At 48.0% G+C, this 26,302-nt stretch overlaps 10 protein-coding genes across 10 annotated transcripts; 3 read left to right on the top strand and 7 right to left on the bottom strand.

The window, feature by feature from the left end:
• Nucleotides 1-29: 29 nt before the first annotated feature.
• On the bottom strand, nucleotides 30-2,159 carry F4812DRAFT_469998 (uncharacterized protein; the record flags this gene model as incomplete). The annotated part of the gene is made up of 3 exons (XM_047938930.1): nucleotides 30-1,430; nucleotides 1,488-1,851; nucleotides 1,916-2,159. 3 exons carry the CDS (start codon nucleotides 2,157-2,159, stop codon nucleotides 293-295), a joined length of 1,746 nt encoding a protein of 581 aa, XP_047792306.1. The 3' UTR covers nucleotides 30-292.
• A 268-nt stretch (nucleotides 2,160-2,427) lies between these two features.
• Nucleotides 2,428-3,609, bottom strand: F4812DRAFT_421130 (uncharacterized protein). The gene is made up of 3 exons (XM_047933518.1): nucleotides 3,409-3,609; nucleotides 3,204-3,343; nucleotides 2,428-3,113 (listed from the first exon to the last, which is right to left on the bottom strand). Exons 1-3 carry the CDS (start codon nucleotides 3,434-3,436, stop codon nucleotides 2,970-2,972), a joined length of 312 nt encoding a protein of 103 aa, XP_047792305.1. The 5' UTR covers nucleotides 3,437-3,609; the 3' UTR covers nucleotides 2,428-2,969.
• Nucleotides 3,610-4,183: 574 nt separating this feature from the next.
• On the top strand, nucleotides 4,184-7,320 carry F4812DRAFT_309117 (secretory pathway Sec39). Its single transcript, XM_047931313.1, has 3 exons — nucleotides 4,184-5,909; nucleotides 5,959-6,115; nucleotides 6,166-7,320. Exons 1-3 carry the CDS (start codon nucleotides 4,400-4,402, stop codon nucleotides 7,241-7,243), a joined length of 2,745 nt encoding a protein of 914 aa, XP_047792304.1. The 5' UTR covers nucleotides 4,184-4,399; the 3' UTR covers nucleotides 7,244-7,320.
• A 697-nt stretch (nucleotides 7,321-8,017) lies between these two features.
• F4812DRAFT_421126 (uncharacterized protein) lies at nucleotides 8,018-10,834 on the bottom strand. Its single transcript, XM_047933517.1, has 2 exons — nucleotides 10,593-10,834; nucleotides 8,018-10,495 (listed from the first exon to the last, which is right to left on the bottom strand). Exons 1-2 carry the CDS (start codon nucleotides 10,729-10,731, stop codon nucleotides 8,085-8,087), a joined length of 2,550 nt encoding a protein of 849 aa, XP_047792303.1. The 5' UTR covers nucleotides 10,732-10,834; the 3' UTR covers nucleotides 8,018-8,084.
• Nucleotides 10,835-12,251: 1,417 nt separating this feature from the next.
• F4812DRAFT_309079 (RNA-binding domain-containing protein) lies at nucleotides 12,252-13,891 on the bottom strand. Its single transcript, XM_047931312.1, has 4 exons — nucleotides 13,725-13,891; nucleotides 13,524-13,638; nucleotides 13,109-13,452; nucleotides 12,252-13,050 (listed from the first exon to the last, which is right to left on the bottom strand). The coding sequence occupies exons 1-4, from the start codon at nucleotides 13,774-13,776 to the stop codon at nucleotides 12,518-12,520; spliced, it is 1,044 nt and encodes a 347-aa protein (XP_047792302.1). The 5' UTR covers nucleotides 13,777-13,891; the 3' UTR covers nucleotides 12,252-12,517.
• Nucleotides 13,892-15,194: 1,303 nt separating this feature from the next.
• Nucleotides 15,195-18,364, bottom strand: F4812DRAFT_309010 (DUF1793-domain-containing protein). The gene is made up of 2 exons (XM_047931310.1): nucleotides 17,442-18,364; nucleotides 15,195-17,381 (listed from the first exon to the last, which is right to left on the bottom strand). The coding sequence occupies exons 1-2, from the start codon at nucleotides 17,708-17,710 to the stop codon at nucleotides 15,416-15,418; spliced, it is 2,235 nt and encodes a 744-aa protein (XP_047792301.1). The 5' UTR covers nucleotides 17,711-18,364; the 3' UTR covers nucleotides 15,195-15,415.
• A 224-nt stretch (nucleotides 18,365-18,588) lies between these two features.
• Nucleotides 18,589-19,845, top strand: F4812DRAFT_309017 (3-oxoacyl-reductase). Its single transcript, XM_047931311.1, has 2 exons — nucleotides 18,589-19,466; nucleotides 19,527-19,845. The coding sequence occupies exons 1-2, from the start codon at nucleotides 19,019-19,021 to the stop codon at nucleotides 19,832-19,834; spliced, it is 756 nt and encodes a 251-aa protein (XP_047792300.1). The 5' UTR covers nucleotides 18,589-19,018; the 3' UTR covers nucleotides 19,835-19,845.
• On the bottom strand, nucleotides 19,666-20,904 carry F4812DRAFT_308993 (acyl-CoA N-acyltransferase). Its single transcript, XM_047931309.1, has 2 exons — nucleotides 20,311-20,904; nucleotides 19,666-20,260 (listed from the first exon to the last, which is right to left on the bottom strand). Exons 1-2 carry the CDS (start codon nucleotides 20,477-20,479, stop codon nucleotides 19,857-19,859), a joined length of 573 nt encoding a protein of 190 aa, XP_047792299.1. The 5' UTR covers nucleotides 20,480-20,904; the 3' UTR covers nucleotides 19,666-19,856.
• A 546-nt stretch (nucleotides 20,905-21,450) lies between these two features.
• On the top strand, nucleotides 21,451-22,931 carry F4812DRAFT_308957 (uncharacterized protein). Its single transcript, XM_047931307.1, has 2 exons — nucleotides 21,451-22,288; nucleotides 22,372-22,931. Exons 1-2 carry the CDS (start codon nucleotides 21,639-21,641, stop codon nucleotides 22,871-22,873), a joined length of 1,152 nt encoding a protein of 383 aa, XP_047792298.1. The 5' UTR covers nucleotides 21,451-21,638; the 3' UTR covers nucleotides 22,874-22,931.
• Nucleotides 22,932-24,462: 1,531 nt separating this feature from the next.
• Nucleotides 24,463-25,597, bottom strand: F4812DRAFT_308986 (uncharacterized protein). The gene has a single exon (XM_047931308.1). It carries the CDS (start codon nucleotides 25,091-25,093, stop codon nucleotides 24,764-24,766), a length of 330 nt encoding a protein of 109 aa, XP_047792297.1. The 5' UTR covers nucleotides 25,094-25,597; the 3' UTR covers nucleotides 24,463-24,763.
• Between the last annotated feature and the right edge of the window lie 705 nt (nucleotides 25,598-26,302).

Below are 26,302 nucleotides of genomic sequence, written 5' to 3'. Positions count from 1 at the left end.
AACCCCAATGCGAACAGCGGGGTTCGGGTTCCTAGTAAGATATAGTAAATATATCGAACCCCTTAAATCGGCACCATCATTACAATTCATACAAATAAAGCCTAAGTTCAGTATGTATCTAGCTTTAGATATTAGTTGCATCTGATACAGCCAATTCCGGATATCTTAGGAAAGCAAGTAAGAGGTATAGTTAATACTACGTATACGACCCAAGTCTCTCTGGTGCAGATTCGGTGCGCGTCCTAGCCATAGGAGTGTTCTGCTCTCTAATCGACGAAATGAAACAGCTATTTTAGATCCAGTTGCCCATGGGGGCTTCATTTAGGTATCTTGTGTCGTGTGTGGCACTTGCTCGCACATCACGAGAAATGCCTTTGCCACTAGAACATTTGGTATCCGCGTAGTCCGTCTGGCGGGAAGGTAGTTCTATCATCGAAGAGCGGCCACGACGCTTCCCTGGCCTTGGACTCCATAGATGCTTTCCTAGTCGACTTTTGTGTCGTAGAGGTGATGGCGCCTGCTTAAGCCACTCGCCCTCACTAACTTTCAGCTTCTCGACATCAGGGAAGCTTATATCGCTAAGCAAATTTGCTTGAGATTTAGAGAGCGGGAGCTTGGCCTTGGATTTTGGTGAGGATTGAGCGATAGGAGAGTCAAATTGGTCGAGCTGCCGTTCAAGCACGCTGCCGGTCGTTGGAACATAGCCGGTCGGGGAGGGCAGGGCTGGCGAGTGCGATGTTTCGGTTGAGTCTAATGAGGTTGCATAGTCCGAAGATGAATCGTCATCATCCCGCTTATATGCATTTACATCTCTTGACTCCAGCGCATTGATGGATGCGGATTGTAGAACCATCGACTGTGCTGTACCTAATTTTACCTCCTCCTTTTCAAACTCTTCGCTCTTGGCGTATAGTTTCAGTGACGGAGTCAGAGATGGGCAGTTTGAGCGAAGTGAGCTCTTCGAGGTCTGCCTGGAACTTGTTTTTGGTAGCTCTGGCAATGGCCTTTGTAGTAATTTGGCCAAAAAGGCATCCCTCATTGCCTTATTCGTATCTTCGACGTTGGTGACAGGTTGGTGAGCTGCTACAAGTAGCGGAGGACTTCTCAATGAGTATTCTTCTGGCTCGGGTGCTTCTGACGGGTCCGAAATAGCCATACTAACCGGTTTGATGTGATCGTTAAACACGCTATCATCTGGTGACTCGGCATCAAAAGAAGGCCGAAGACCAAGACTTGATGATTTCACTGAGCTTATGGATGCTGGTCGGACTCTGGCCTCGTACTTAGGAATAAGGTTTCGTTGCTCAAGGTATTGTACAGATCGGTAATAGAAGCAAAAAGTTGCGAAAGGCGAATCTCTTGCATCCTCTAGGTGATATTCGTAGAAGGTAGCATCTTGAGGACTATCGACTAAACCGCCACTAGATGACCTATACATGATCAGCTAAAAGAAGTAAGGCCTAGGAGGTAACACCTAAGCAACCTACGTAATGCCATGGTGTTCCTGGTGAGCATGCGAATACGAGTCCAACTCGACGGCTATACGCCTTCGTCCTCGGCAACGAAAGACTTGAACCTCGATTAGGCCACCATCTTCGGAAGCCGGATGATTCTCGAGATCATGCACGAAATGAAAGTATCGCGTCTCTATGCCTACCGGGACATTTCCGCTTTTGTCTTTAAAGCCATCCCCAGGCTCGAAAAGACCCCTCGACACGCTCCCTGCGGCGCAATGATTGGTGTCAATACCCCAAGAGACAGCAGGTTCACCATTGATAATAATCTTGAAATAGACGAATCTTGAAGCCGGCGCTGGCTGATGAATAATATATTTGAGCCGAAACTGGGAACCTAGAAGCCAGTTTAGCTCGGATACGTCACTCGTCAATAGCTATTGTATGATAGTGAGCCTTACCAGGGCTTGAAGGAATATAGACTGATATTCGGGGATTAGATTTCTTCAGGATTGACTGGGCAATGGGATAGTTGGAGGAAGGGGAATGGCGCGAGCCATTTCGGACCTTATCTCTTAGATCATGACAGCCAGGACCAACCCTTGCGAGGCGAACAGACGATCCATCCGGATGAGGATATTCAGGTAAACCCCTGATGTCAGAGCTAGCCACGATAGATAGCTCGATGCCACGAAAGGATGGCATGATGGTAGAGAGGGAGGAGTGGGAGAAATGTCTATAAAGGCCTTGGGGATGTTTGTACAAACAGAGGCAACGAGTTGATGAAAAGGGGAAATTTAAAGGTGATTGAATTTCAAGGGAAAAGGAGAAAAAAAAAAGTAAGCGCAGTTAACAAAAGAAAAGAAATCAATGAAGAGTGAAGAAAGTGCACATAGGGTGTATGTGAATTATGCGTGACTGTAATAAATGGCTTGTTCTTTCCTTAATATCTTAATATCTTGGATCTGCCTACCCTTAATCAAGCACATGGTTTCTGGTGACTACCACCCAGCCGAAGGCAGCTGCCTACCTACCTACCTCCTAAGGTAATAATATTATGAATAACATAGGGCATCCTTTGATACTTGTGTACCTCCAAATCAAATATTTACCCTCTATTTATGAAAATAAAATAAAATTCAATCCTTTAGAGAAAGAATGTTATTTTTTGACAGACTTCGATAGGAGTCACTAAGTGATATATCATTAAACTTACCAACCCGGAAAATACCAACCAGAGACAAGAGCTGACAAAAACTAAATCTTCCGATGTAAGGGCTTCAGGGTGGGATTTAGGAAGAGAGATCGGATTGAGAATAATCGAATATATCACTTAGCTCTTTATCTTTATCAACTTTGGGAGATTGGTGATATCCTCAATAGAGCCGTAATTATCCTAAGCAATTCATCCTGCTAGGTGAAAAAAAAGTCTGATTCGGGTTGCGTTGATTCTTAAATTCATACACCGAAGACCTTGTATATACACGGCTGTACCTGTTCTTAAAAGTCTCGTACTCATCCGCTAAGGACCTGTTTCGTCTCCTCTTCCTTGCCCAGCAAGCCCAGGCTCCTTATTTGGCCGGCGCTCGGCGCATTTTCTCGTGCTGATGATGCTTCGGCTTTTCGGTATGCTGCTTGTAATGCCTTTATTCTTGCGGCCTGTTCGATTCAATAAAATTCAGTCAGTCGTCCGGCTAGGATGGTTGGTTATAGGTTGTAGGTTGTAGGTGAATCGGGTTAGATGCTGACCTCCTTCTTATGATGTAGACACTCGTAATAGTCCTCTAGGACGGGCACGCATTTCTTCTTCCCCGAGTCGTCCTCCGCCGATGTGTTGACAACGTAGCAAGCTAGAACCTCTTGCCAGAAGGGAAAGCACCGGCCCGGGCCTATTGGATCAAGTATATTAGCACTTTCGGAACTATTGGATATGCCTTTGTTCCGATATACGCACCGCCATGAAGACCGTATCCGGATGACATGACGTCGAGCTATGCGTGTAGAGTTGGGACGTCGTTCGGTGGTTACGGGAGGGAAAACGCGAATTCAATTGCGACTTGCTAAGATAAATTAGGTACGACGTTCAATTGCTCTGACCTATTTCGACGAATGATGCTGTATGATGTATCCCAGCCGAATTAGCTAAGCTTTTAGGTCTGACGAATGAACAAGTGCATGTGGATACCTAGCATAATAGATGCAAGCATAATATGTACATAGTAGTCCGTGCATAGGTAAGCCTTGTGAAAATGTTCCGCATACTAAGGAGACACCTTATTCTACGATGTGCTCTTCCAACTACCTAACCTAATCCAAGCAGCTCAAAATTTAGCATATACAATTTCTATTTGTATGGTATTTAAAACACTGGTAAATGTCTTTTAGAAAAAACCACTTGAAGCCCTAGATCATACGTGGCTTATGTTCAACGTAGATGTTCATATTGAAATAAAATCCATCTTATCTTATCAATACACGCCGGTTGGCAATAACCGTAAGGACTTAACATTAGGTCTTTCAAGTTCATCATTCAGGACATTTATTTTCGCTCTTAAGATATTCCAACAGATCGTGAAATGGAAGTACGTCATAACTAGAGATACATGGATTAGATACGTGTAGGTACGAATAGCGGAAGCCACACAGGTCGATAAATTGGTATCGGGACATGCTTACCTGGGTGTACAAGTACCTACCTCTAATGCATCCAAATTAAGTTAAAAATGTACCTAGGTAGGTACCTAACCCAGCTAATCCAGACAGCCCAGAGGCTAGAGTTGGCACCTAAGCAGGTAAGGGTATAGGTACCTTATGTAACTAACAGCTTTCTCTTCTATTTACCCTCTATTCAACAAAAACCCTCCAGTGATAACAACCTTAGGTACCCAACCTCACAAGGTTCCCGGTCCTTCTATAAACGAAATCATGTATATAGCACCGTAAAAATGATGTCAATTCCTTCTGCGCCGCGCATCGTACTCCTCGCTACCCACCTGGCTGCCAAGTCTGACATCGAGAGCTTGACTGCGCTCGCCGCTGAGCACGACAAGGTCCTGCGACAGGACTTGTTACTCCGAATACTATTAACATGTCTACCCGAGACCGTGCCGCCTAGCCAATATGTCTCCCTCATCCAACGTCTCGAGTCGGGGGACTTGGAAACGGATGTCGAACAGCGAGAGGTGGATTGGTCTTCGGTAGAAGATTTAACAGACGAAGAGGCAGCAAAGAAGGTTCGCAAGTTACGACTGCTTCCTCTTGCGTGGGAGGGTGCGCCTAAGGATGAATCTGAAGATTTCATATCCCTTTTCTTAATCCATCGCGCGCGCCGAGTCGACGAAGAGGCTGGTTTACTTGCCCAGTTGCCCGATCTAATAGTACCATTCCTCGACCATGCGCCCGCTATTCGAACATGGATGGTTTCTGTTCTACTTCCCCTTCTTCGACGGAATCACGAATATTACCCACACCACCCGACCGCTCAGAGTTTGTCTACCTTCGAGCGTATGAGCGACGAAGCCGCAGTTGAGTTGCTCCTGTCGCAAACCGGCGCAAACCAAGACGACCTTCCTTACATCGGAAGGGACCTTCGCGGCCTGATAGGACCATGGCTATATAATGACGTGAGGTGGGCACGCGGCGATGAAAAAAAGCCTTCTTCCGAACAGGACCCATCCGCACCCTATACTCTTTGTCCGGGATGGGAACATGTTCTTGAGTGGATCACTACGCAAGCTTCCAAATCATGGGGAGTGGCAGTGAGAGCTATAGATCAGTGGGATGGCCCAGGTGATGTGGACCTGGGTGGCTACGCTTCTATGTGGTTAGAAGACGATGAGCAGGAGCATCTAGAGCAGAGATACGCTCGTGCTGCGTTAGCTTCGGCATATCTGATACCAGAAGCTTCAGTCGAAGCATTGACCGGCGTCAATAGCATCGTCACGAAGATTATGGCCTTATTAGACCAAGATCCCTGTCCTACATTACAAGTTGCTTCATCTTTGCTTCCACCTTACACCGATCCTAATGGAGAACAACTTCTCTTGGCCAAAAACACTACATACATGCGCAATGATTTACTCGCCGAATCAAATCCTCTTACTGCGCCAAATGAAACGTCTACACAATTATTACATATCCTAACTCTCAGCGCCTTTATCCTAACCAAAGCCGGTGCCCCTTGTACTGTCCGGAAAGCAGGAGAACTTGCTTTTCTGAAAGACGAACGGGAGCAGAAGGCGATGGCTACAACATTTATCAACAAACTAAGCGAAAATGGACCTAAGAGCGATGATAAGTACTGGATTAGGACAAGAAATGAGCTTTTATGGCTTCGAGATTGGGGCGCAGAAGAAGCTCAAGCCTTCCCTGATGCTCAGGTTCAAGGAGTCTTTAGTCAATTAAAAAAGGAGTTCCTCGAGGTTAAATGTCTTAAGGCGTTCCTTAATAATACACGTAAGGTTCTAGAGTCACCTAGATTAGGGTCTAATGCTAAAATTCTCAGGCTACTCCCTGGCAAGGTCTATATACGAAGATGCGCCTGAGAAGCCACTTGACAGCGACCTACTACGGGATACTATTGTTGCTTGCGCGATGAAAGCCTATGACAGCGCGTCTAATCTTCACCGCGGCCGTGGCGGTCTCTTGAAATGCGATGATATGTAAGTTTTCTCCATGTCGGTCTACGGAATATTCTTCTAAACGACGCCAGAATACACGCATTTCCTCAAACCTTGCCAGAGACTCATCCGGAGTCTAAAAAGATCGAGGCTCTCTTAAGAACTACGCATGCACTCAACGAATACCGACTGACCCTGAAAAAAGGAGAGCCCTTTATACCAATTATGCTTCGGGTCCACCCTGATCCCATCTCGTTAATTGGAAAAGTTTTGGAACAGAACCCTAAGAGCTACACACGGGTACAAGACTTTCTCGAGATCGGGACCAATATGATTGATGCCGGCCTGTTGACTAATACCAAAGCTGGGCAGACGAACTCGACAGTAGACCAAGCAGCGCAGCGATCAGTGATTGAAAAACGAATTATAGCTATGTGCGTGGATGCCGCGCTCACAGAAGATGACTTTGAGACGGCATATTCGTACGTTGTCAACCGATTAGCCGCAGACAACAGGACCCCTGCAAAATTAGGTGCTGCAAAATCCAACACGGCACCAATAGTAGATGACTATTCATGGAAGGCTGCGCTACAAGCGGGTAAATACCGCCGAACAGCACGCACCATCAAACCCACGCATATCGGGACAGCCAGCGGCAACCTCGACATCCGACACCTGGAGCAGCGAATAGAGTGTCTCGCGACCGCGCTCCGCATCGCGCCCCCCGCGACTCTGCAGGAGATCCTAAACGTGTTCCGTAAGTGCGAGGAAGAGCTCAACGCGGCGGCCAAAGCGGAAGAAGAACAAGCATCGGCGTGGGACGACAAGGGCGACGTGGAGGTCATGCCCGGCGCTTTCAGCGCTACCGTGCCGGCGGGCGTTGTAAGGAACGCCAGCAAGCCGTCGTCTTCGCGCCACGTCGAAGAGGCGCCTATGTCGCTGTTCGACCTGTCGCGCGCTAGCATGGCCAGAGCACAGCGTAATCTTACGGCGCTGTCTAGCTTGCGGCGCAGTGAGAATGCTAGGTCAGATGAGACGCGCGGAGAGACGGGAGAGCCGCGGGCTAGGAAGAGGGATCAGTTGAGGGATGTGGCGGTTGGGACGTTGGCATCAGGCGTAGGATGGTTGATTGGCGCGCAACCTGTGGATAGGGCTGGCGAGAAGAGCTAGATGTGACAACGAGGAGAATGAAATATATGCGGATATTGCTTGGGTGGTTCTGCCATTGCGGCATGAGGAAGATGATATCCAATTCAAAGAGGTTTATCGCCGGACGTTCAGAAGTCGTAATGTTTACAGAAGATACCTTGGTATGTAATGCATTGTCGCGATGATATATGATATATCACTCACTTCCTGTTCCTAATGGGAAATAGGGGAGGGGCCAGAATTACCTAACGAAGAGTGAAAGAAAAGCAGTTTTGGATTTTACCATCAGACTCGTCTCGTACAGTTCACTTCTTGAGCACGGGAGATTTACTGAAGCAGCTATTCGTGTACATAAATCGGCAAATGTCCCCAACTCTAAGTGGTTAAAAGACCATATGACCATATCTTCCCACCTATATCTCTCAAGGGGTAAAATAAAACCCTCCATCAAGTCTATGTTAATCAAAGTACAAGTACCTAATTCTCTTCTCGGCCCTTTCTTCTAACTACACCTTGACCCACGCCTACTCATACTATCAACGCCAGCAGTTACCCATCTTGGTCCTTCCTCAGTTTTGGTGCTACTTCTCCTGCTCATCACACATTACATATTAGTTACTTGCTAACATAGCCTCGAATCGCAACATGCTAGAGAACACGACGAGATGACGACAGCCGTGTGAAAAAGGCAAAATAAAACAAAACAAATGCCAATCAGATTAGAAACCAAGAAACATACATACACTCACCAGCACTCCCCTTATTCCCCCCCCCCCCCCCCCTTTTTTTTTTTTTCTATTTTAAGCCACAACCTCATCCCCTATCCCCTATCCCCTCCTCCTCCTCCTCCTCCTCCTCCTCCCTACCTACTATCCTTCGTAAACGTCAAAGTCTGCGTGCCCCCAAACCGCACGTGTCCCTTCTTCTTATCCTTCCCTCTCTTCATCACACCCCCACTCCTCGTCCCCGTCCTCAAGCCCCCTTGACTCAACCCCGCCGACCGCAGCGGCAGCGGGAACGGGGACGGCATCGCCGCCGCATTAGCCGTCGGCGTGGTGGTAGCAGCAGCAGTAGCAGCAGCAGCATAGACATCCGTACCGGCGGCAGATGCCTCGCCCAGGATCTGCGCCTGCAGCAGCCGCTGCTGCTGCTGCTGCTCGTCGTCATCGTCGTCCGCGCGCACGGCAGCCGAGAGGTCGAGAGGGGAAGGGGGCCCTCGGGGCGGGGGCGCGAGGTTGAACGGCGTGTATTGGGCCTGGGCAATCGTCTCCGCCGCGGGGACCGCATTGGTGTTGCTGGCGTGGTGGTGGTGGTGGTTGTTGACATCGGCACTAGTAATGCTGGTGCCGGTGCCGGTGAGGTGCGGATACAGCACCGTGTCGACGTCGCTGCCCGTGTAATGCCACCACGGATCGGCCGTCGCGCCGAACGGCGCGCTGATGTGGGTGCTCGCGCTCGTCGGCGGCTCTCGGTGGAGCGAGAGCGGGATGTCGAAGGGCGTTGGCGGCGGCGGCGCGTGCCGGTCGGCGAACGTGGCAGACGGCAGCGGAGTTAGTAGCGGCACGGACGCCAAGTCCGGCATCCGCTGCAAATATTCTTCGTGCGCCTTCTTCTGCCGCGCTATCTGTTGGTCCAGCACTTTCTTCCTCCACGTCTGTTCGGCCTCCTGACGCGACGAGGCGAAGGGGTTGATTTTCTGCACGTCGTCGATCACGTAGTCCTCCCTCGTGCTCGTGGCGTCGTCCTCCGGCTTAAGATAGTCGGACAGCTCCTCCTCGTATTCCGTCACCGTTGGGGCTATATATGTAATTCCCGCTTCCTCCTCCTCCTCCTCCTCCTTGATCTTTGGAGACCCAGTCTGGGTTTGGAACTGGGTGAGGAACTGAGCCGGGGTATGAGCCGGGGTCTGGACAGGTCTGACTACCGCTACCGCTGCTGCTACTGGAGCCGGCTTTGGCTTAACTACATCCTCGACGGAACCCCTGTCCTTGAGCTTGAAGGTCGAAGTCGCGGGCGAGTCGATAGGGTAGTGGTACTGTGCGAGTAGGGCGCTAGGCGCTGTTGCGTTTTTCGGATCCTGCGACGGCGTTTTCGAGTACGGATCCGCGTGGACGGGCTGTTTCGCAGGCGTGTTTGGCTTGGACGGAGGTGCTATGATGCGACCGGACGGCCCCTTCAGCGGCAACCTCGGGGGCGTCGGTAGGGGGCCGCGCATCATGACCTCGACGCTCGGATTCTCCGGCAAGACGGCCGGGATCTGCGAGTACGGAGTGTAGTCGATGTTCATCTCTGGCCGCTCAAACCCTGTCCGGACCCTCTCGAGCGATACCTTGGTGGTAAGATTGGCTTCTAGAGGGATCCGTTGCGCGTTAGGCTTCGACTCGTTTTGCTCCTTTTGGTCTGGGTCCCATAGTCTTGGGTCCGGTTTGTCTTTGTCTAGATAGCCCGGATCCCATCGACCGTACTCCTCAGTCCTCTCCAGGATCGAGTTCAGCGTCGGGTAAGCTTTCTCTTGTTGCTCCCAAGTCATGACTCCTATCTCCCCAGGAAACTTATCGGTACGGATAAATCTAGGGTCTGGTTTGAGGATCTCTGCATTGCTTTCATGATTGATATCTCTCCACCGCTTCGGATCGTAGACTTCTGGCTGTGGAACGATGGGCTTGTGTGGTGATCTTGAACCCCTTTCCTCTTCCACTTCCTCATCCTCGTCCTCCTCTTCATCCTCGTCCTCGTCCTCGTCCTCCTCTTCGTCTTCATCTTCATCTTCATTATCTTTTATGGACCCTCTTCTCGCGTACATGGCGATGACCGGTTGCGTGAGCTTGTCCGCCCAGTCTCCAGGTCCCGGCAAGTTTTCGATTTGGGACATCATAGCTGCAGGAAGCACATCTGTTGGGAGACTAATTTCACCAGCGCTAAAATCCGTGATGTCCGTGTCGCTATCACCAACGTCGCTACCACTGCTCTCACCAATGTCATTATCGTCGCTGACATCGATACTGTTGAAAGCACCACCATCCTGGTCCGCTAGTTTTGCTTCTCGGTATTCGTGGCCGGCAGCAGCAGTAACGACTAGCTGGATCGAGGTTTTCTTGATGCGGCTTCGATATGATGCTAGCTTCCTGTCGATGCTGCTTCCAACATCTCCTCGAACCTCGAACGGGAGCCCAGACTGCCTCTTTCTCGTATTTTCGCGAGCGTATTGCGCTACACGACCACGCTGCCTTCCCTGCTTTACCTTTTGTCTCTTCCGCGCAAGTCTAGGTACATCTGTTTGTGGAAATTAATAAGTATGTTAGATTTAGTAAAATAAAGAAAGGAGGTTTTCCAATTCTGAAAACTCTGTATAGTGATATAAGATACGCACCCCTTGCCTTTTGCTCCGGTAGTCCAAGGTCATATTCGTGTATGGCCAGGTACGTCTTAAGACGATTTAATTCGTTTCGTAGATACCGCAGCTCGGACCTCTTCTTACTATCCCTCACACTGGTACGTATTCCCTCCATTGTAGGCGTATCTACGTCTACCTACTATAACTAAATCTCAATAAAGATATTGATGAAGAGATTGAAGCGACGCGGTCGTCGTATCAAAACGTGAAAAATCGACAGGACAAAGTGTAGTACGAACAACAACCTAGACCCGGAGGAGCTGACTGAATACATCTCGATTATCAACTAAAGTCTATAGTTGACTTTGTGTTCCGAGTTTTCCTCTTTCGGCCGCATGTCTTCACCATTGGTTTTGGACGTTTCCGTCAAGCTGGGCCAACCCTCCCCTGCCCTTGCAATGACTACCACAAAGACCGCCCTCAGAAACATGTCTACCTAGGGTACTCTAAACTTAGGCTCTTCCAGCATTAGTTAGAATTTGGACAAAGAAGATTACGGAATGTTGAGTACTATTGTCGCCGGTTTCAGCAGTAAACAACCCGTTTCAAGACTACTACCATCCCACGTAAAAATCACCATCATTCCCCCAAGGCTACAAAATGAAGAGATACGTAGAATTAGGTGACAGAAGTTTTGCATTAAATATACCTAACTAGGTCTGCTATGTACCTAACTCTACCTAAGCCCAGACAATGAACATATCACTACACGCATGAAATCAAGTCATCTAAATACCTAACTGGGTTACACGGCCTACTGAAAGATCGTTGTAAGGTTGGCTAGGTAAAATACGGAAAGGGGGATCATCCAGGCATGCCACGCATTCCAGTAGATGGTCACGGATAATACACTGTAAAACACAACATTCGTCAGCAAATAGTCCCAAAACTGGGGGGGTTTACCTTGTGCGCTCTTGCTAACGTAGGAGCAATATCATGAGCCGGATTAAAAGGCTCGGTTAGAAATCTGCTGCGAAGGCGACTATGGATTATTGGCTAGGCGATGCAAATGGCGTTGAAGTGAGAAAGTTGGCTCCCATTTACAATTGCTGGGAGCCTATTAGGAACATTAAAAATCGTTTGGCGCGGCGTTTTAAATGTGTATTTGCTGAATGCAGCGACTTAATATTGAGAGGCCAAATTTCATGGTATTTACGGAAACATTAGTCGATTCGACTCAAGGGTGCACCTTTCTGGGAATTTGCGATCAATTACGTGTTGCATCCTGCAGGACCACCATTGCAGAGCTGTCTCGAATATCCGCCCGGCAAAATGCTGATGGATGTTGCTCAGTCGTCATGCTCGTCATGCTCGAAGAGATAAACCTCGGAAGTGAAAATAATAGTACAAGTAGCAGGCTGAAAAGGTGAAAGGATTGCTGTGCTGTCCACGCCGCAGACGTATTTTTTTTCGTGATCCAAGGGGACGGGCGATTGGATGAAAGGGGGAAGGGGGAAATGTTGCCTGTGCCATCATCCTAAATCGTCGTTGCCAGGCTGACTGACTCCTATATTGACGCGCCGAGGAAATTCACCTACAAGCAGGCGAAATCAAACGACAACACCCTCATACCCGTATCTGGCGAACCCTGTTTCTGAGGATCAGAGATCATAGGAAAAAACAAAAAGAAAAGAAAAGAGAAAAAAACATAGTGGTCGATGCCTTTTCCTTCCCTTTACCTGCCGTATTAAACTCCATATGTCACATCTTTTATGGTATCCGCCGTACTCGCAAGCCTGAAGAGAAATGACACAAGATGAAGGAGACGATACTACCATCAAGCACCGAACCATTAGACGCGAGTGCAGAGTAGACACCCTTAACGCATATAGCGACCGTTTCCTGAATGACGCATTAGCAGCGGCAGGCTAGGCATGTCGGATAGTCGTTTTTTTCAGTAATCAAGGCGCACCTCCGTAACTTTCACGGGCCTCGGGTCGAGCTGCAGGTTCGCCGTAGCCAGATGAGGCGGGATCACGAGCTCGGGCACCGCCATCACGGTCGGGACGGTCGAAGCGCTCACGCTCGTAGCCAGGGCCACGTCGGTCATCTCCTCCCCGAGGACCGTAGCGGTCTCGGTCTTCACGACCAGCATAGCGGTCAACTCGTCCGTATCCATCCTCACCTCCACCGCTTCCAGCACCAGCACCACCACTAGCACCACCACCACGCTCACGTCGATCATCCCTACCGTAGTTGCGATCATAGCTGCGGTCATAGCCACGATCCTCTCGGCCGCCGCCATAGCCGCCACCGCCGCCACCGCGAGCGTCACGGTAGCTACGATCATATCCTCGATCCTCACGGTAACCGCGGTCGCCGCGGTCATCGTAGCGAGGTCGGTCATAGCTTCGGTAGCGGTAAGGGTCGTCACGTCCGCTGTAGCCACCATAGCCACCTCCACGGCGACGATCATCGAATCTAGGACGACCCTCTACAAGAACCTAGTCAGCAAAAGTAATTTTTCTAGGCCGTGGGATATTTTTACTAACCTCGCTTCGGGGGGCCGAAGTACTTGCCAGGAGTAGGAGTGCGAGGGCGGGCACGACGAGCCTTCTCAATGCTGAGGGTTCGCCCCTCGATTTCCTCTCCCTGCAATCCATCCTTAGCTGCATCGGCTTGGTCAGATGTAACCATCTTCACGAAGCCAAAGCCGCGGGATTCCTTGGTGTGAGGGTCCTTCATGATCTGGCACTTCTCAACCTCGCCATATTTTTCGAAAAGGCGGGTGACCTCGGCTTCGGTCAACCTGGGATGGATTCCAGTCACGAAGAGGTTAGATCCAGGGTTAACAGAACCATCCTCGTCCTTGTTGCCATTGTCCTCTTTGGGGGCACTATAGTTTCAGAAGTTAGGAATAGGCTTCAATATGCAAGTTTATTATCTTTATTGTTGAAGTGAACTTACCGGTCTTGGTTGGCGGCGGGAGAGGCAGACCGACGACGCGACGTCTCAATTCCGTCATCGCGAGAGGCTCGGGGAGACGCGCTTCGCTGATCACGCTCGTAGCGGGGACCATCATCTACGAGGCAGCCATATAATTAGGATGATTCATCTCTTTTTGTTTTGTGTGTATATTGTGGATAGTAATACAGGGCTGCAACTTACCATCAAAACGGTCGCCGTTGGCGGTTTCGTAATCCATTGCAGTGGTGGCCATTTTGAAGGCTGCTAGTAAGATGTGACTGAGAATGTGATGAGTAGGTGCGTTCCGACGCGACAGTAAACCAATAGGTGATGCGTATGAGGACGCGTTCTGTGTGGGAAATCCAGTTGTGGAGAGGAAATGGTCGCGCCAAGACTGAAAGAAACAAAAACAATTGTTGAAAGTTGTCGAGGTGATGATGGTAGAAGAGTGTAGTCAAGATGTTGGACGAAGTTGTGTTGTAGAATGGAAGATGGAGATGAACAACAGTGGTGCCAAGTGACAGGTGGGAGGTTTAAATGGTCGTACGGACTAATGGTTGAAACAGAAAGAGCAAAGATGCAAAATAGTGTCGGACTTACCTGCTACTTCAATGGTTGTGTATACGTCAACGTCCGTTGTAATGAGAAATAGCAGTTGCAATGTTGCAACCTGTTCTGTTCTGTACTGATGCAGGGCTGTGGGATTCACTCTCCGAATGAAGGGCGCGTACAATGCAGTGCTGCGCAGAAGAACCTGTAAATCGCAGGTACAAACACAATTAAACCCTTTCCTTTGAGATGATGCAAACTGAGAAAAGTTGAGGTCTCAGGCAAGGCTGGTTGAAAAAGAAGGGCCTGCTACAAAAGGAGAAAAGATGGAATGGGTGAAAGAGGAATGGGAAGTATTGAAGGGGCAAAAAAAAAATGGGGAGGTAAAATTGTTCAGCTGCGGACGTACCGTAGGTGCGGTATGTCTTACCTTAGCTGCTTAGGTACCTAGGTAGGTACAAATGTATTATATTGTACTTTCTTATTCGTACCTGCCTACGAAGTACCTAACATAACATCGACGCGTCTCGTTCTCCACATACATGTAAGCACCTGCCTTCGCATTAGGTAGGTACCTACCTGCCTACCTAACCTTAATGGATTTAACGCGGCAGGCATGTACAATACAGGAGATATGTTTAAAGGCATATCTTTAATTGCCTGGGAAGCACTTTCACAAGTGCATAGGTATACTAGGTAGGTATAGGTATCCGCACGAAACCACCTGGGCAGTCACCAGTCACCTAATATCCAATCAATTCTTAAAAACTATCTCCAATCACATTGTTCAATTCAATACGGGAAAATACGGGAAGTGCGATTATATTGAAGCTGCAGACGAGAAACACTTGCAGATCTGGAAGTACACCTTCCTTTATTTAATCTTTCCTTGTGAATGGTAAAATGGCAATACAAACGAACGGCTTCTTACCACTTTTATTCTAACTTGTACGCAAAATACACACACATATATACCTCCATCAAATATACATGTATCTTCAAACTGGAGTTGGATAGTCTCTTCGTTTTACATTAGGTACCTCTCACTACAACTCGCCCATATGGGGCTGGTTTATAGCGATTTCGGCTCTCAAGGCTTGTTCCACATCAATCTCCGCAGGAGCTGTTTTATCTAGGAACTTCAGACCTTCCGATGCTCTGCCGCCGCATGCCCTCTCTAACGCAAGGAATGCGAAGTGACCTCCTACTACAGGGCGAGCCATAAAGTTTGGACCAGGAAATCCACCATCGCCCTCCGTCTCGTAAAGGTCCGTCAGTGGACGATCTGCAAAAACTTGGTTTAGTATAGCTGTTATATTAAGAGGGGGTAAAGCATGATGAAACTATTGCGTACCTGTTGCAGTCTCGTTGACCCATGTTGCAACGTGCTGCAAGATCTCCGTGCGGACCTTCTCGCTCGTTATAGCAGCCGCAAAGAACTCCCAGTCGCTCTTCGTATATAGATGACGGCTATCCAGCGGCAAACCGTATTTTTGGAGCACAGCATGGTACCAGTCGCTCTGGATCTGGTAGATTTTGTCGGGAATGAACGTCGACTTCGACTTATTGATACCCTCATCCCCCATGGGTTGCTGTTCTGAGCCCAAAATTCTACTCGTTTCGAGCGGAGATGCATTAGCAGGTACGTGGAAGCAAAGTAGAGCATCGGCAAAAAGGTTATAAATCGTCGTCCATGATCCGTACCAGGTGTACGCCAACTTTGCATGTGTTTTGTCTCGGGATAATCCAAAGTCTTGCCACTTGTCGATGTATTCGTCGGCTACGTTACTGTACCACTTGGAATCCGCCTTCTCACCGACAACGTTGGCAATCTCACTCATGGCCTTGATACCAATGATGCCCTTGAGCGCCAGGTTTGTCTGATTGGCCAGCCAACCAGCGAAGTCATCAGTGCAAAGTTGATTCGCAGGGATGAGCGACTCCCGGACAAGGTACCCTGTCCATTGCTTCCATAGTTTGTATGAACGTCGTACCCATCTTGCAGCCGCCTTTTCACCCGTGGTGCCTAGGTCCTCCCATGTACGATCCATTCCGTATTCATTAGCCAGCAACGACCTTTTCACAGACTCTGACTTCAGTATTAAGGCTGCTTCAGGTACAGTCCGGGCAAACTGAGGCTGTGGGTCGTCTCTGAGGGCATTGACAAGAGCAAGACCCATGATGAGCATATCACCACATTCTTCGACGGGCATATATTCATCATTGCCGTCGCTGTGTCCGGTCGCGTTGGGAAAATGATATCCAAGATCATGCATGCTGTAATCGTTGGGGTACTGGCCACTTAACTGATGTTCGAGAAGAGGCTCCAGTAGATATGCTAGCCATTGAGGGTTGGTATATAAGAAGAACGGGAACGCTGGGAAGATAACATCGACTGTCTGGAAATTACCGTTCGAGGAAATCTCCTTGAGGAATATAATAGGGTTATCTGGTGTACCCGAAAACTGTGTCGCTCCAAGCACTTGGCGAGCTGACAACGCCGCAATATCTTGATAATCTTGTGAACCGGAAGCATAGGCATCTTTGGCAAGTTGTTCTGAGTAGTTGCTAGCAAGATAAGCTGCAGTTTCGTAATCATCATAGTGGAATTGCAGCATTTCGTGAGTACCCGAGAAATAAAAATCCCATAAGGGACGCATCAAGGTCAAGCCCCTAGCTGAAGCAAACTGAACAACAGGATTCTGGGTGAGAGCAAAAGTAAAAATAACGCTATCCCGAGCGACACCAGACGACTCGTTAGACTTTTTCTTCAGCTTGAAAGTTTTGGCGAAGGCGAATATAGGTTCTTCCTCGAAAATTCCACGGTAAGAATCGTCGACTTCATTCTTCAATGACCCGTACCGAGCAAAATGACGTCGTATGTAGTTCGCTTCACCAGACTGATGTTCTACATCAGCCGGGGCAGAAATATGAATGGTTCCCCATTCAGCGTGATCCCAAGACTCGGTTAGGAGCTGCTCTTGATGCCGTTTGATATTCCAAGTTTTGATGGGAGTCTTTGCCCTGTCCCTCTTTTCGGTCCGGACGAGCTCCCACTGGATCTTGCTGTCTCGATTGCCACTGGCCCATTCCCCATTAATATCCACGTAGAGGCTTACGTCGGTAGAACCTTCTACAATGCATGTGAGGTAGGACGCTGGTATGGACTGTCTAAATGTCGATGTGGGTGTGATAGGAGACAAGAACGAGAGAGTAATTTTCACATCGGACCCCGGGATAGAGTAGGTGAGATTCGTGGTCGAGGCATCGAATGTGGCGCCGTCGTATTCAGGAAAGGAAATCTCATACCTAATATAACAATTAGCTCGGAGATAGCCTCGCGTTGAAAATCAGATGCTATTCACTAACTCCGAAGATTTCCTAAGGAAGTCCTGCGAACGACCCAACAAAGGATATACTGTTTTAGTCTCGGGTACCGAAGCCATAACAGCAAAACCGACGGTGCTACCAGTCCAGAATATCGGCCAGTTTTTCCATGGAGCATCCCGGGCGCGGGCAAGCCATATACTCAAATACGGATTTCGCACGATTAACGGTAATACGGGAGGAGTTAGGGACGAAGCATCGACGAGGACCAGGCACAGCGCCGTAAGGGCCGGCCAGAGACACAGCCTCATGGCGACGGATCAAACGGATACTCTATTTCTAAGCTAACGGAGAAAGATGAGAGGAAGGACAATGCGTTGGATAACTAAACATAAAGCTAATGTATGTTGTGTATAATGTCGTCGGACACCAGGAGGACGAAAGTAATGCTATCTAAGATATTTAGAAGTGATCGGCGCAAAACAAAAAACAACGATTAACCAACGAGCAGCGCGAGAGTGAGGTGTGCGAATTCAAGAGAATGTTAGATCTAGAGAACGCTGAGCCTCCATCCGGAAGTTGGAGAAAGAAAGAAGGAAAGGAACTCCAAGGATGGAGTGCGGGCAGGCTGAACACAAATAAGTACCTTACAGAATAGTTAATAGGATCCACCTCCCCCAGGTTTCGAAGGCTACGAGGTAAGAGGGATGAACGAACGGAAGCTCGAATAAGCCATTCACGAATAAGGAGTGACGACATTTCTCCACAAAACTCGTACTTTCAGGGGCTGGGAGAGGTCCTATAGGGTAGGTACGTACGTACCTACGCTACAGGGATGTGGTAGGTATCCTCGTCCAACAGTAACCTCTCGCCTTATTGCAGCTATTAGCTGCAAGTTGAGATCCTTCTGGCTTATGTACCTAGATGCATTTTAATTTGAGTTGGGGGCGCCGAGGCTAAAGGAGCTGAATAGAAACCAGGCGGGATTGAACCCCTCTCGTACTCACTACTAACCCCTCCTAAAAATCACACTACCCCACAAGTTGGTACTATTCGTTCATCCTCATCTCTTACAATCTTATTAGTCCTGATTTACCTTCTAAAGTATCCCGATTCCCGAACAACTAGATAAAAGGTTGATAGTATCACATATCCTCGGAAACGACAAGCTTAACCGTACCGTTATGGAGAGTTATAAAGGAGCATCAATGAACAGTTCATCCTGTCTTCTTCGGTTTTAATCCGCCAAGACATTTCTTTTCATATAAAGATAACTAGATAGTCGAAGGGGATAACTCATAGAAAAAAAATGGCATGGTGTCGGTATTGCATGATAAAGGGGTAGAGTATCCATACTATTAACGTCAAAAACTAATCCTGGTTTTCTACCGGAATCATCTATGTTTATAACTTACCGGGCTTCTGTATAGTTGAACCGAAAGATGGAATCATCCGCAAGATCCTTTTTGAACCTTCGAATCTCGGTGCCCACTAACCCGTAAAACCGCATATAAATCCCCCTTTAATAGGTGTTATCTAAACGATCCTACCCCGCCACCACTACTTCGTGATTGTGCCTTTACCCTTAATTACAAAATAAATCATAATAAAGAGCAACGATGGCCACACTTGATGGCAAAGTGTTTGCAATCACTGGTGGTGCTAGCGGAATCGGGTTTGCAACAACACAGATATTATCCAAACGCGGCGGGATCGTCTGTATAGCCGACATCGACCCTGTGGCTATAAGCAAGGCGGAGGAATACTTTACCAGTAAAAACGCGTCCTTCACTGTTACCAAGGTTGATGTCTCTAAGCGGGAAGAGGTGGAATCTTGGATCGATGGTATCATCCAGAAATACGGCAAACTCGATGGTGCCGCTAATGTTGCGGGTATCATCGGCAAACATCATGGCATACGAGAGGTTGCTGACCTCGACGACGACGAATGGCATAAGATAATCGCAGTTAACCTCACGGGGACCATGTATTGCTTAAGAGCGGAGCTTCGGAAAATCGTTGACGGTGGTTCTATTGTGAATGTTTCCTCTATCCACGGGCTTCAAGGTACCTAGCCAATGGCCCAGTCTTATGCCCAAAGAACGACAGAGCTGATCGCCAATCTAGGATTTGCCAAACACGGAGCGTACGATGCCAGCAAGCATGGTGTTATAGGCCTGACAAAAGCTGCTGCCAAAGAAAACGGAGCCCGGCAAGTGCGTGTGAACGCGGTGGCTCCGGGTGCCATATTTACTCCGCTGATGGAGAAGAGCTGGAAAATCCATAACCGACCATCTGACGCACCATTTGATGATACGGCGGCTCTCGGCAGACAGGGCACGGCGGAGGAGTGCGGCCATGTCATCGCTTTCCTTTTAGGTCCCGACTCGACGTACGTGAGCGGAAGCGTATATTCTGTCGACGGCGCAATGTAGGTCGCTAACACAATTAACTCCGCTAAAAGACATCCTCGGGCTGAACTTCGTGATTTCTTCCATCCTCCCGAATGTGTTTCAGTGTCTTATCCCGGGACATGGGTTTACGCATGTCGTAGGCGTCTTCACCGTGGGCAGTGGGATCGTTAACATTATCGCCATAGTAATCTTTGACTACACGATATACGCTGTAACCCATACTCTCGTAAAAATTAATAGCTCTGGTGTTGCTTTTCCTCACGAACAGATCGACAAACCAAGCGTCGCCAGCTTCTGCAGCAACTTCGAGGCTTTCTGTGAGAATCTTTCCAATGCCAAGACGACGGGCTTCAGGGGCCACGGTAAGGGCAGTTATATGCGCGTGCCATGGTAGATAATGCTCAGAGTACTGGAAATAATCTGGGGAGCTTTCCAACTTGCCCATAACTGTAGAGTGATGAGTAACCTAGTTAGACTGGCATAGACTTTTGACATACTATAACCAATTATGTTTCCGTTGGGATCCTCGGCGACTTGGAATAGTGAGGGCCATTTCGCAAAGTATTGAAGATAGAAGCTTAGATCGTACGTCTCGGTCAACGGGTCAAGATTGCATTTGGAGAATTTGTCTAAGTCATCCGGGCGGAAACGTCGAAAAGAGGCCATGGCTGCTGGATTATTAATTTCCACTTAAGCTACCAAGCAGTTAAAATCGGATTTTTCTTGTGTCGAAGACGCTTGGGCATATGTCTAATTTGCTGACATCCGGTTGCATGAAAGCCCAGGTGGAGGTAAGCGAATTGCGAGGCAGAAAAAAAAGGGGGCTTAATGGAAATAAGATTAGGAGTAGTGTATATAATACCAAGATTGTAGATCTTTTTTTATGGCTCAGTCACTTGTTCATTGCATATCTTTAGTGATATATATAAAAGTGAACAAAAAAAAAATGTAGGTCCTGTTGGTTTAACGAACGAGAATACAATGGAAATACTGTACAAGAATCAACCTTGTATGCGATATTAGGTACCTGATACCTAAAGGCTAAGAAGCCTTAAGGCTTAAGTGCCTTAAGTAACGTAACCAGAGGGCATCTGCCCCTCCAAAAGCACGGAATATAACAAAAATGAAGGTGGGGCTAGCGGCGGACTCTTAAAGCCGTCTAGGTTAGGGCCATTTATCTCTCAAACTCAAAATATCCTAATTGAAGAGCCGGAAAACCTCGACACTCGACGAGCTAAAGAATTTAATGCGTTAGATAATGTCTTGTATAAGTACATGTTCCTAAATCGGCAGGTGCCTGTCCCGTCGCAGCCATACCTTACACACGCAACACTAGCACAAGTCAAGTATTGTATCTTAATAAAATGTGGTTCTTATTTTACATCTGATTACCTGGTATTACACAGCAGTCAGACCTGTCAGGGTAGTACCTACTACTACCAACATTGAACCCTTGTTACCTTCGTTCAATATAAACCGTTCTATTATTGGGTGTACAATACTTGATCTTTCTCAAGCAACTTTTCGTGCGTACCTAAAATCAATAATCAATCCACATCACCGACTCGATATCGAAGAGAGAAGAAAAAAAAGTTTCTTGGATCACCAAACCCTGCGACATAGACTCTCCGAGAAGGATAGAACAATACAAACGACAAACCTATTCTTGACGTCTCAACTTCTTTGTATGATAACTTGGACTAAGACATCGTCTCTACACATGGTCCACTCGACTATACGCACAACGAAGTTACTGCTTTTTTAAAAAGCCTTCTATATTATACGCTGTGGGATCTAGCGAGCGTTCTGTATCGGATTCGCAAATATGTCGAGATCACCGCATACCCCCAGCCATTCTCGGCGAGGCTCTGCGATCGATACCTCCTTTCAAAACTCAAGTCCCAATATGTCCCCTCGCAGCCGACGCCATTCGAAGTCTTCCTTCCAAGACCCTTTAACACCCTTACGCAGCAGTATGAACGAATCCGAGCTTAATGAACTCAGCGGTGGTGGTATGGGCCAGGATAACGGTCTTGGAAATTTAGCGGACGAGTTGGCCGACGCTTTGTCGGGATCTGGCGAGGAGGAATATTACGAAGACGGGGAAGAACGGTCGCAACTCGGGGATCTAGATCAGGCGGCGAATGATGGAATTAGAGATAGTGGGGTTGATGTAGAAAGCCAGCCGGACCACCGAGAAAAGACGAGGAACACGAGTCTGGGTATACCTTCCCCCCCTGGGCGCGGTCACAGACGGACCGGAAGCGCATACGATGGGAGCGAATATGGTTCCGAATCTGATCTAGAATCGCCCGGCATGCCGCCGAGTCTAGTTGCAAGGATGGACGCCGTAGAATCTCTGGCCCGAAGGGGTACCGAAAACAATGGCAGTCCTAGTGATGGCGTATTTCGGCGATTGACAGATGGGCTGAGAGACCTCGGGTCCCAGTCGGGCGTGGAGGGCAGCACAACAAGGTGAGCGATGATTCCTGCATTCTACTGACCTTTTTCCTTTCTTTTTTGGAATATTATCTAACCCGTGTTTTTTATCATCATAGGTTAATAACGGCTCACTCGGCCTTGGCAACACATCTTGCGCATCAAACGCGACAAATCCATAACCTCACCTTCCCTCTATTATCACCACTAGTCCAACCCCCAGACCCCGAGACCATCGATTCCCTCCTACCGCTACTCACCTCCGTCTCGGAAGAAATGCCGCGGCCCGCGACCTCCGCGTTAAACTCTCTGAGCGCGCTGCATTCCGTAACGTCTGACCTCGTGCAAACCCTGAACTACCTCTCTGATACCCTGCACATGTCACGACAGACCACGACCACTGCTACGAGGCGGTTAAGGACGGCTAAGGAGATGGTAGCGGAGATGAAACGCGAAGAGGAGCTCAAGGAGGAAGGAGAGAGGTGGCTTACGAAAGGGAACTGGGGCGAGAGGCTACAAAAGCGCGAGTGCGCGATTGTATGTAGGGAAGTCGTTGGGGGTTTCGAGGAAGTATGTGATGGTTGGAGAGCGCGTCTATTAGCCCAGGCGGAATCAGCATAGAAACGACTTTTTAAGGATACGGCCACGTTCGTAATGAAGCCAGCCAGCCAGCATATTTTGTTTTCGAGCTTGAGTCGGGAACCGATATCTATAATATGTGGTTGGGTCAGACTTGTCAGCTCGGACTTTTCTTTTTATTCTCTTGTCTTTTGTCTTTTTTTATTTTTCGGCATGGCGGTGGATAACGTGTTGATTGCCAATTCAAGAATCCTGGTGGCGTTGATATCAATTGGGGGCGGTTTATTTTTGACCAGTTCTTATGGCCTCGGGATAGACATAAAAAGACTTTGAATGAAAGCATAAGTACCTAACCTAAGGTACCCGAACGATGGTACTGGCTTCGTCAATACACATGATAGAAATGTCTACCGTTTTGGCTACTGGGACGGACATCTTAGGACCTCGTGTGTGTATCCCTTTCGGACCAGCCTCACGGCTTGTCTTAGCCCATAGTCCGATATCCCTTGACGAGCTCAACAACGGGACTCAGATGCGATAAATTGTAGCCTACAGCCGTAGGAAGGAAGACACTAGTAGGATATGAAAGGGTCTAGTTAAAGCAAGCAGATGTATAATACGTGGATAGATCGGAATTCGCAAATGTCACTGACTGCTACTCCAATTAGACAGGTGGTGTATCTATATGTCTTGTTGTTGCATCGTCCTGGCGACGGCAGCGGCGACGGTGGTGGTGGTGATGGGTACCGTCTACCTGGGCGCTGATGTGGTACCTAATAATCTCGCGGTCGTCTAGGAGAGGCGCTACTATAACAAGATGAATGGGGATCCGTCCCGGCGGTAGTTTAGAAGGACCTCGTAGTGCTCCTTGATTCATCTCGTGCTCGATCGGTTCGTACCAGGCCCCTGAAGGGCGCGACAATTTTGGCCCAGGGCATAGCCAGCTCCGTACTATGATAGTGCCATTGGCTATTGCTTACCTACCTCCCTAAGGTAGGCTGTCCAGACGATATTTATAACATGTAGCATCTAGGTAGTCATCGGTTGGCATGTCATAACGGAGAGAGCACCGATTGCGAAAATCTAACTCACTTGTGTCATTCGATGGAACTCTAATACTGTTTAGCTAAGTTATTATTGGTCTGATATCCTGTCTAAGCACACCTTTACTAGAAAATACAATAGGATTGTCATGTCTCGACGGATCTGTCAAACAGAAGACATTCACCAATCCTTCGGAGCGATCTCTGGGCAACGTATCCGCAATCCGCTGCTTGATAGCGACAGCCACTGTCTAGACCCAAGAAGTATGGGTGATGTAGGCAGGTAGGTCTTCTCCAACCAGGGTTTGGGATATTTTGTGTAGTCTTGCTAGCAGAGATTCGTTGACGGCGTTCGATAATCTATAGCTTTTAGTGCTTTCAGGGCATCCAAATAGTAGACTAGGAGAGTAATAGATTTCGCTTCAAACGCCTAAAGGAACGACTTCAACTTTTCCAGGAGGACCTGGTCATGTAGTACAGCACCTTGATGTTCTCCTGAAAAAAAAAAGAAAAAAAGAAACTCTGACCTCATTTCGAGAGAATATCGAGCAGGTGCGTTTTTACATGGCGATACGAGATGAAACGAAGCTGGGTTGATCTCATCCCCGGATACTGGCGCAAGTTTGTCGTGTTCTCTTGGGCCTTTGCTCCGAAGGCTAGGGAGACCTGTGCCATCTCCAGGGTTGGGAGATGTAGACGCCGAGTTTTCCCTTGATTTCGTTGTCTGAGATAAGACTAGCAATGCTTCGAATCAGATCAGATCATTCTTCCAATACTCTCCTAGAATACAGCAAGGCTGCGTTTCACAAAAGGGCCAATATGAACGGCTTATTGTCACGAGGCATACTTGCGACTCCTGGGAGAACTTGAGATCGAACGGGGATTGCTATTAATGCTGGACAATGATCAATATCCAGGGTGACCAAACATCTAGACGTCTCTGACGGCTGGATTGGCGAACCAAGAACGGGGTTTCTGTCTCTCCCCATATTCTTTCAAACGTTGTTGGCGACGAAAGGGTATCGACGACAGAAGCTCCTAAGCTCGGTTGCTCCTCGAGAATATCTATGACATTAACCTCGGCTTCATTATCGTACTCGTAATTTTCGAAGGCTACGAAGGACCGCACACTCATCACTCCAAGACTCCCGTTGTCGATCGCTATGGACGATACCTTCTGCTTGCCGGGTGAATCACCGCGTCTCGATGGCTGTGTCATACTGGCCTTGCAGAGAGTGGATATGGCTATAGGTCTACTGATAATGGGAACTTATGGCGTATGTTTTGTTGTAAAGAACGGATTATAGAAAACTGAACTTGATTGGTGTATGATTCAAGTCCACCCCCTACTACCAACGTCCCCGTACCTTGGGGGCTAAAACGTAAGGATACGATACGCAAATGCTTTAACATACACCTCTAGGGTTGGAAAGACTCTGAATGAGAGAAGGGACCTAAGTGAGAAATATTTAGGCAAGTTGAACTTCAGTCGTCGTCTCATGCCCGTGATGGCATACGTACATCATAAAACTGAAGAGACCGGAGCGGGTTGCCTATCGCGCATCGACTGGCCATCGAGAAAGAGAACTTTCTGAATTGTTTCAGCTCTATGTATCTGTTCTTATTGGTAGGTCGGCTACTATATGAAGCATTGAGTCGTATTGTTGTTAAACTAGAAACTGATAGCTACCTACCTACGTACCAGGTAGGTACCTAGGTAGGTAGTAGACAATGGGGATTCATGTTGCAATGACTGGAGTCTAGGTCTACACCACCAACCCTCATTTATTGACACAAGTACCTAGGTAATTAATTAATAGCGACTCGATGTATATTCAGAGACTCTAGGTATTGCGAGGCGTGTTTCATTGGGGATGTTCTAGTGTTCACGATGATTTATATGGAATGATGAGGTTGCAGTTATCAAACTGCCTAAGGGCTAATAAGCATAGGGTCAAATATAATAAATCTTGAGGTTACTACCTACTCCGTATACGGAGTTAATGAGATCTAGGATAGAGGTAAGGAATAGAGCTGTCATTGTTTCAAACATATAACTACCTCCTCTTGTTATAGTATTGAATGTATGCACCTACTGGACTTCTACGCGGTAACACGATAATGGAGCGGATAGGTGGATGAGAGATGCTTCATTAATAACTAATCGAAGGCTCAAAGACTTGCGGGTTCCTTAAGTATAGACTGGTCGATGGATAGGGCCTAGTCATGCCAAGCCATTTCGATCCGATCATGGACGTCGCTGGTTGGGGGATGTTTTGGTTTATTTTTCTTGGGGGTTGCAACGGATTGGGGGAGAAATGGAAGCCTTAAACGCGCTGCCGGGGCCCGCTGGCAGATCTTTCTGCTTGGATGTATGTATTGTTTATGTATAATAAACACGTTCCAGGGGCGAGCTAATACATCTCCA

This window comes from Daldinia caldariorum (assembly GCF_022478825.1).
Source record: "Daldinia caldariorum strain CBS 122874 unplaced genomic scaffold F4812scaffold_4, whole genome shotgun sequence".
Classification (NCBI taxonomy): Eukaryota; Fungi; Ascomycota; class Sordariomycetes; order Xylariales; family Hypoxylaceae; genus Daldinia; species Daldinia caldariorum.
This window is presented reverse-complemented; position numbering and strand designations above follow the sequence as displayed.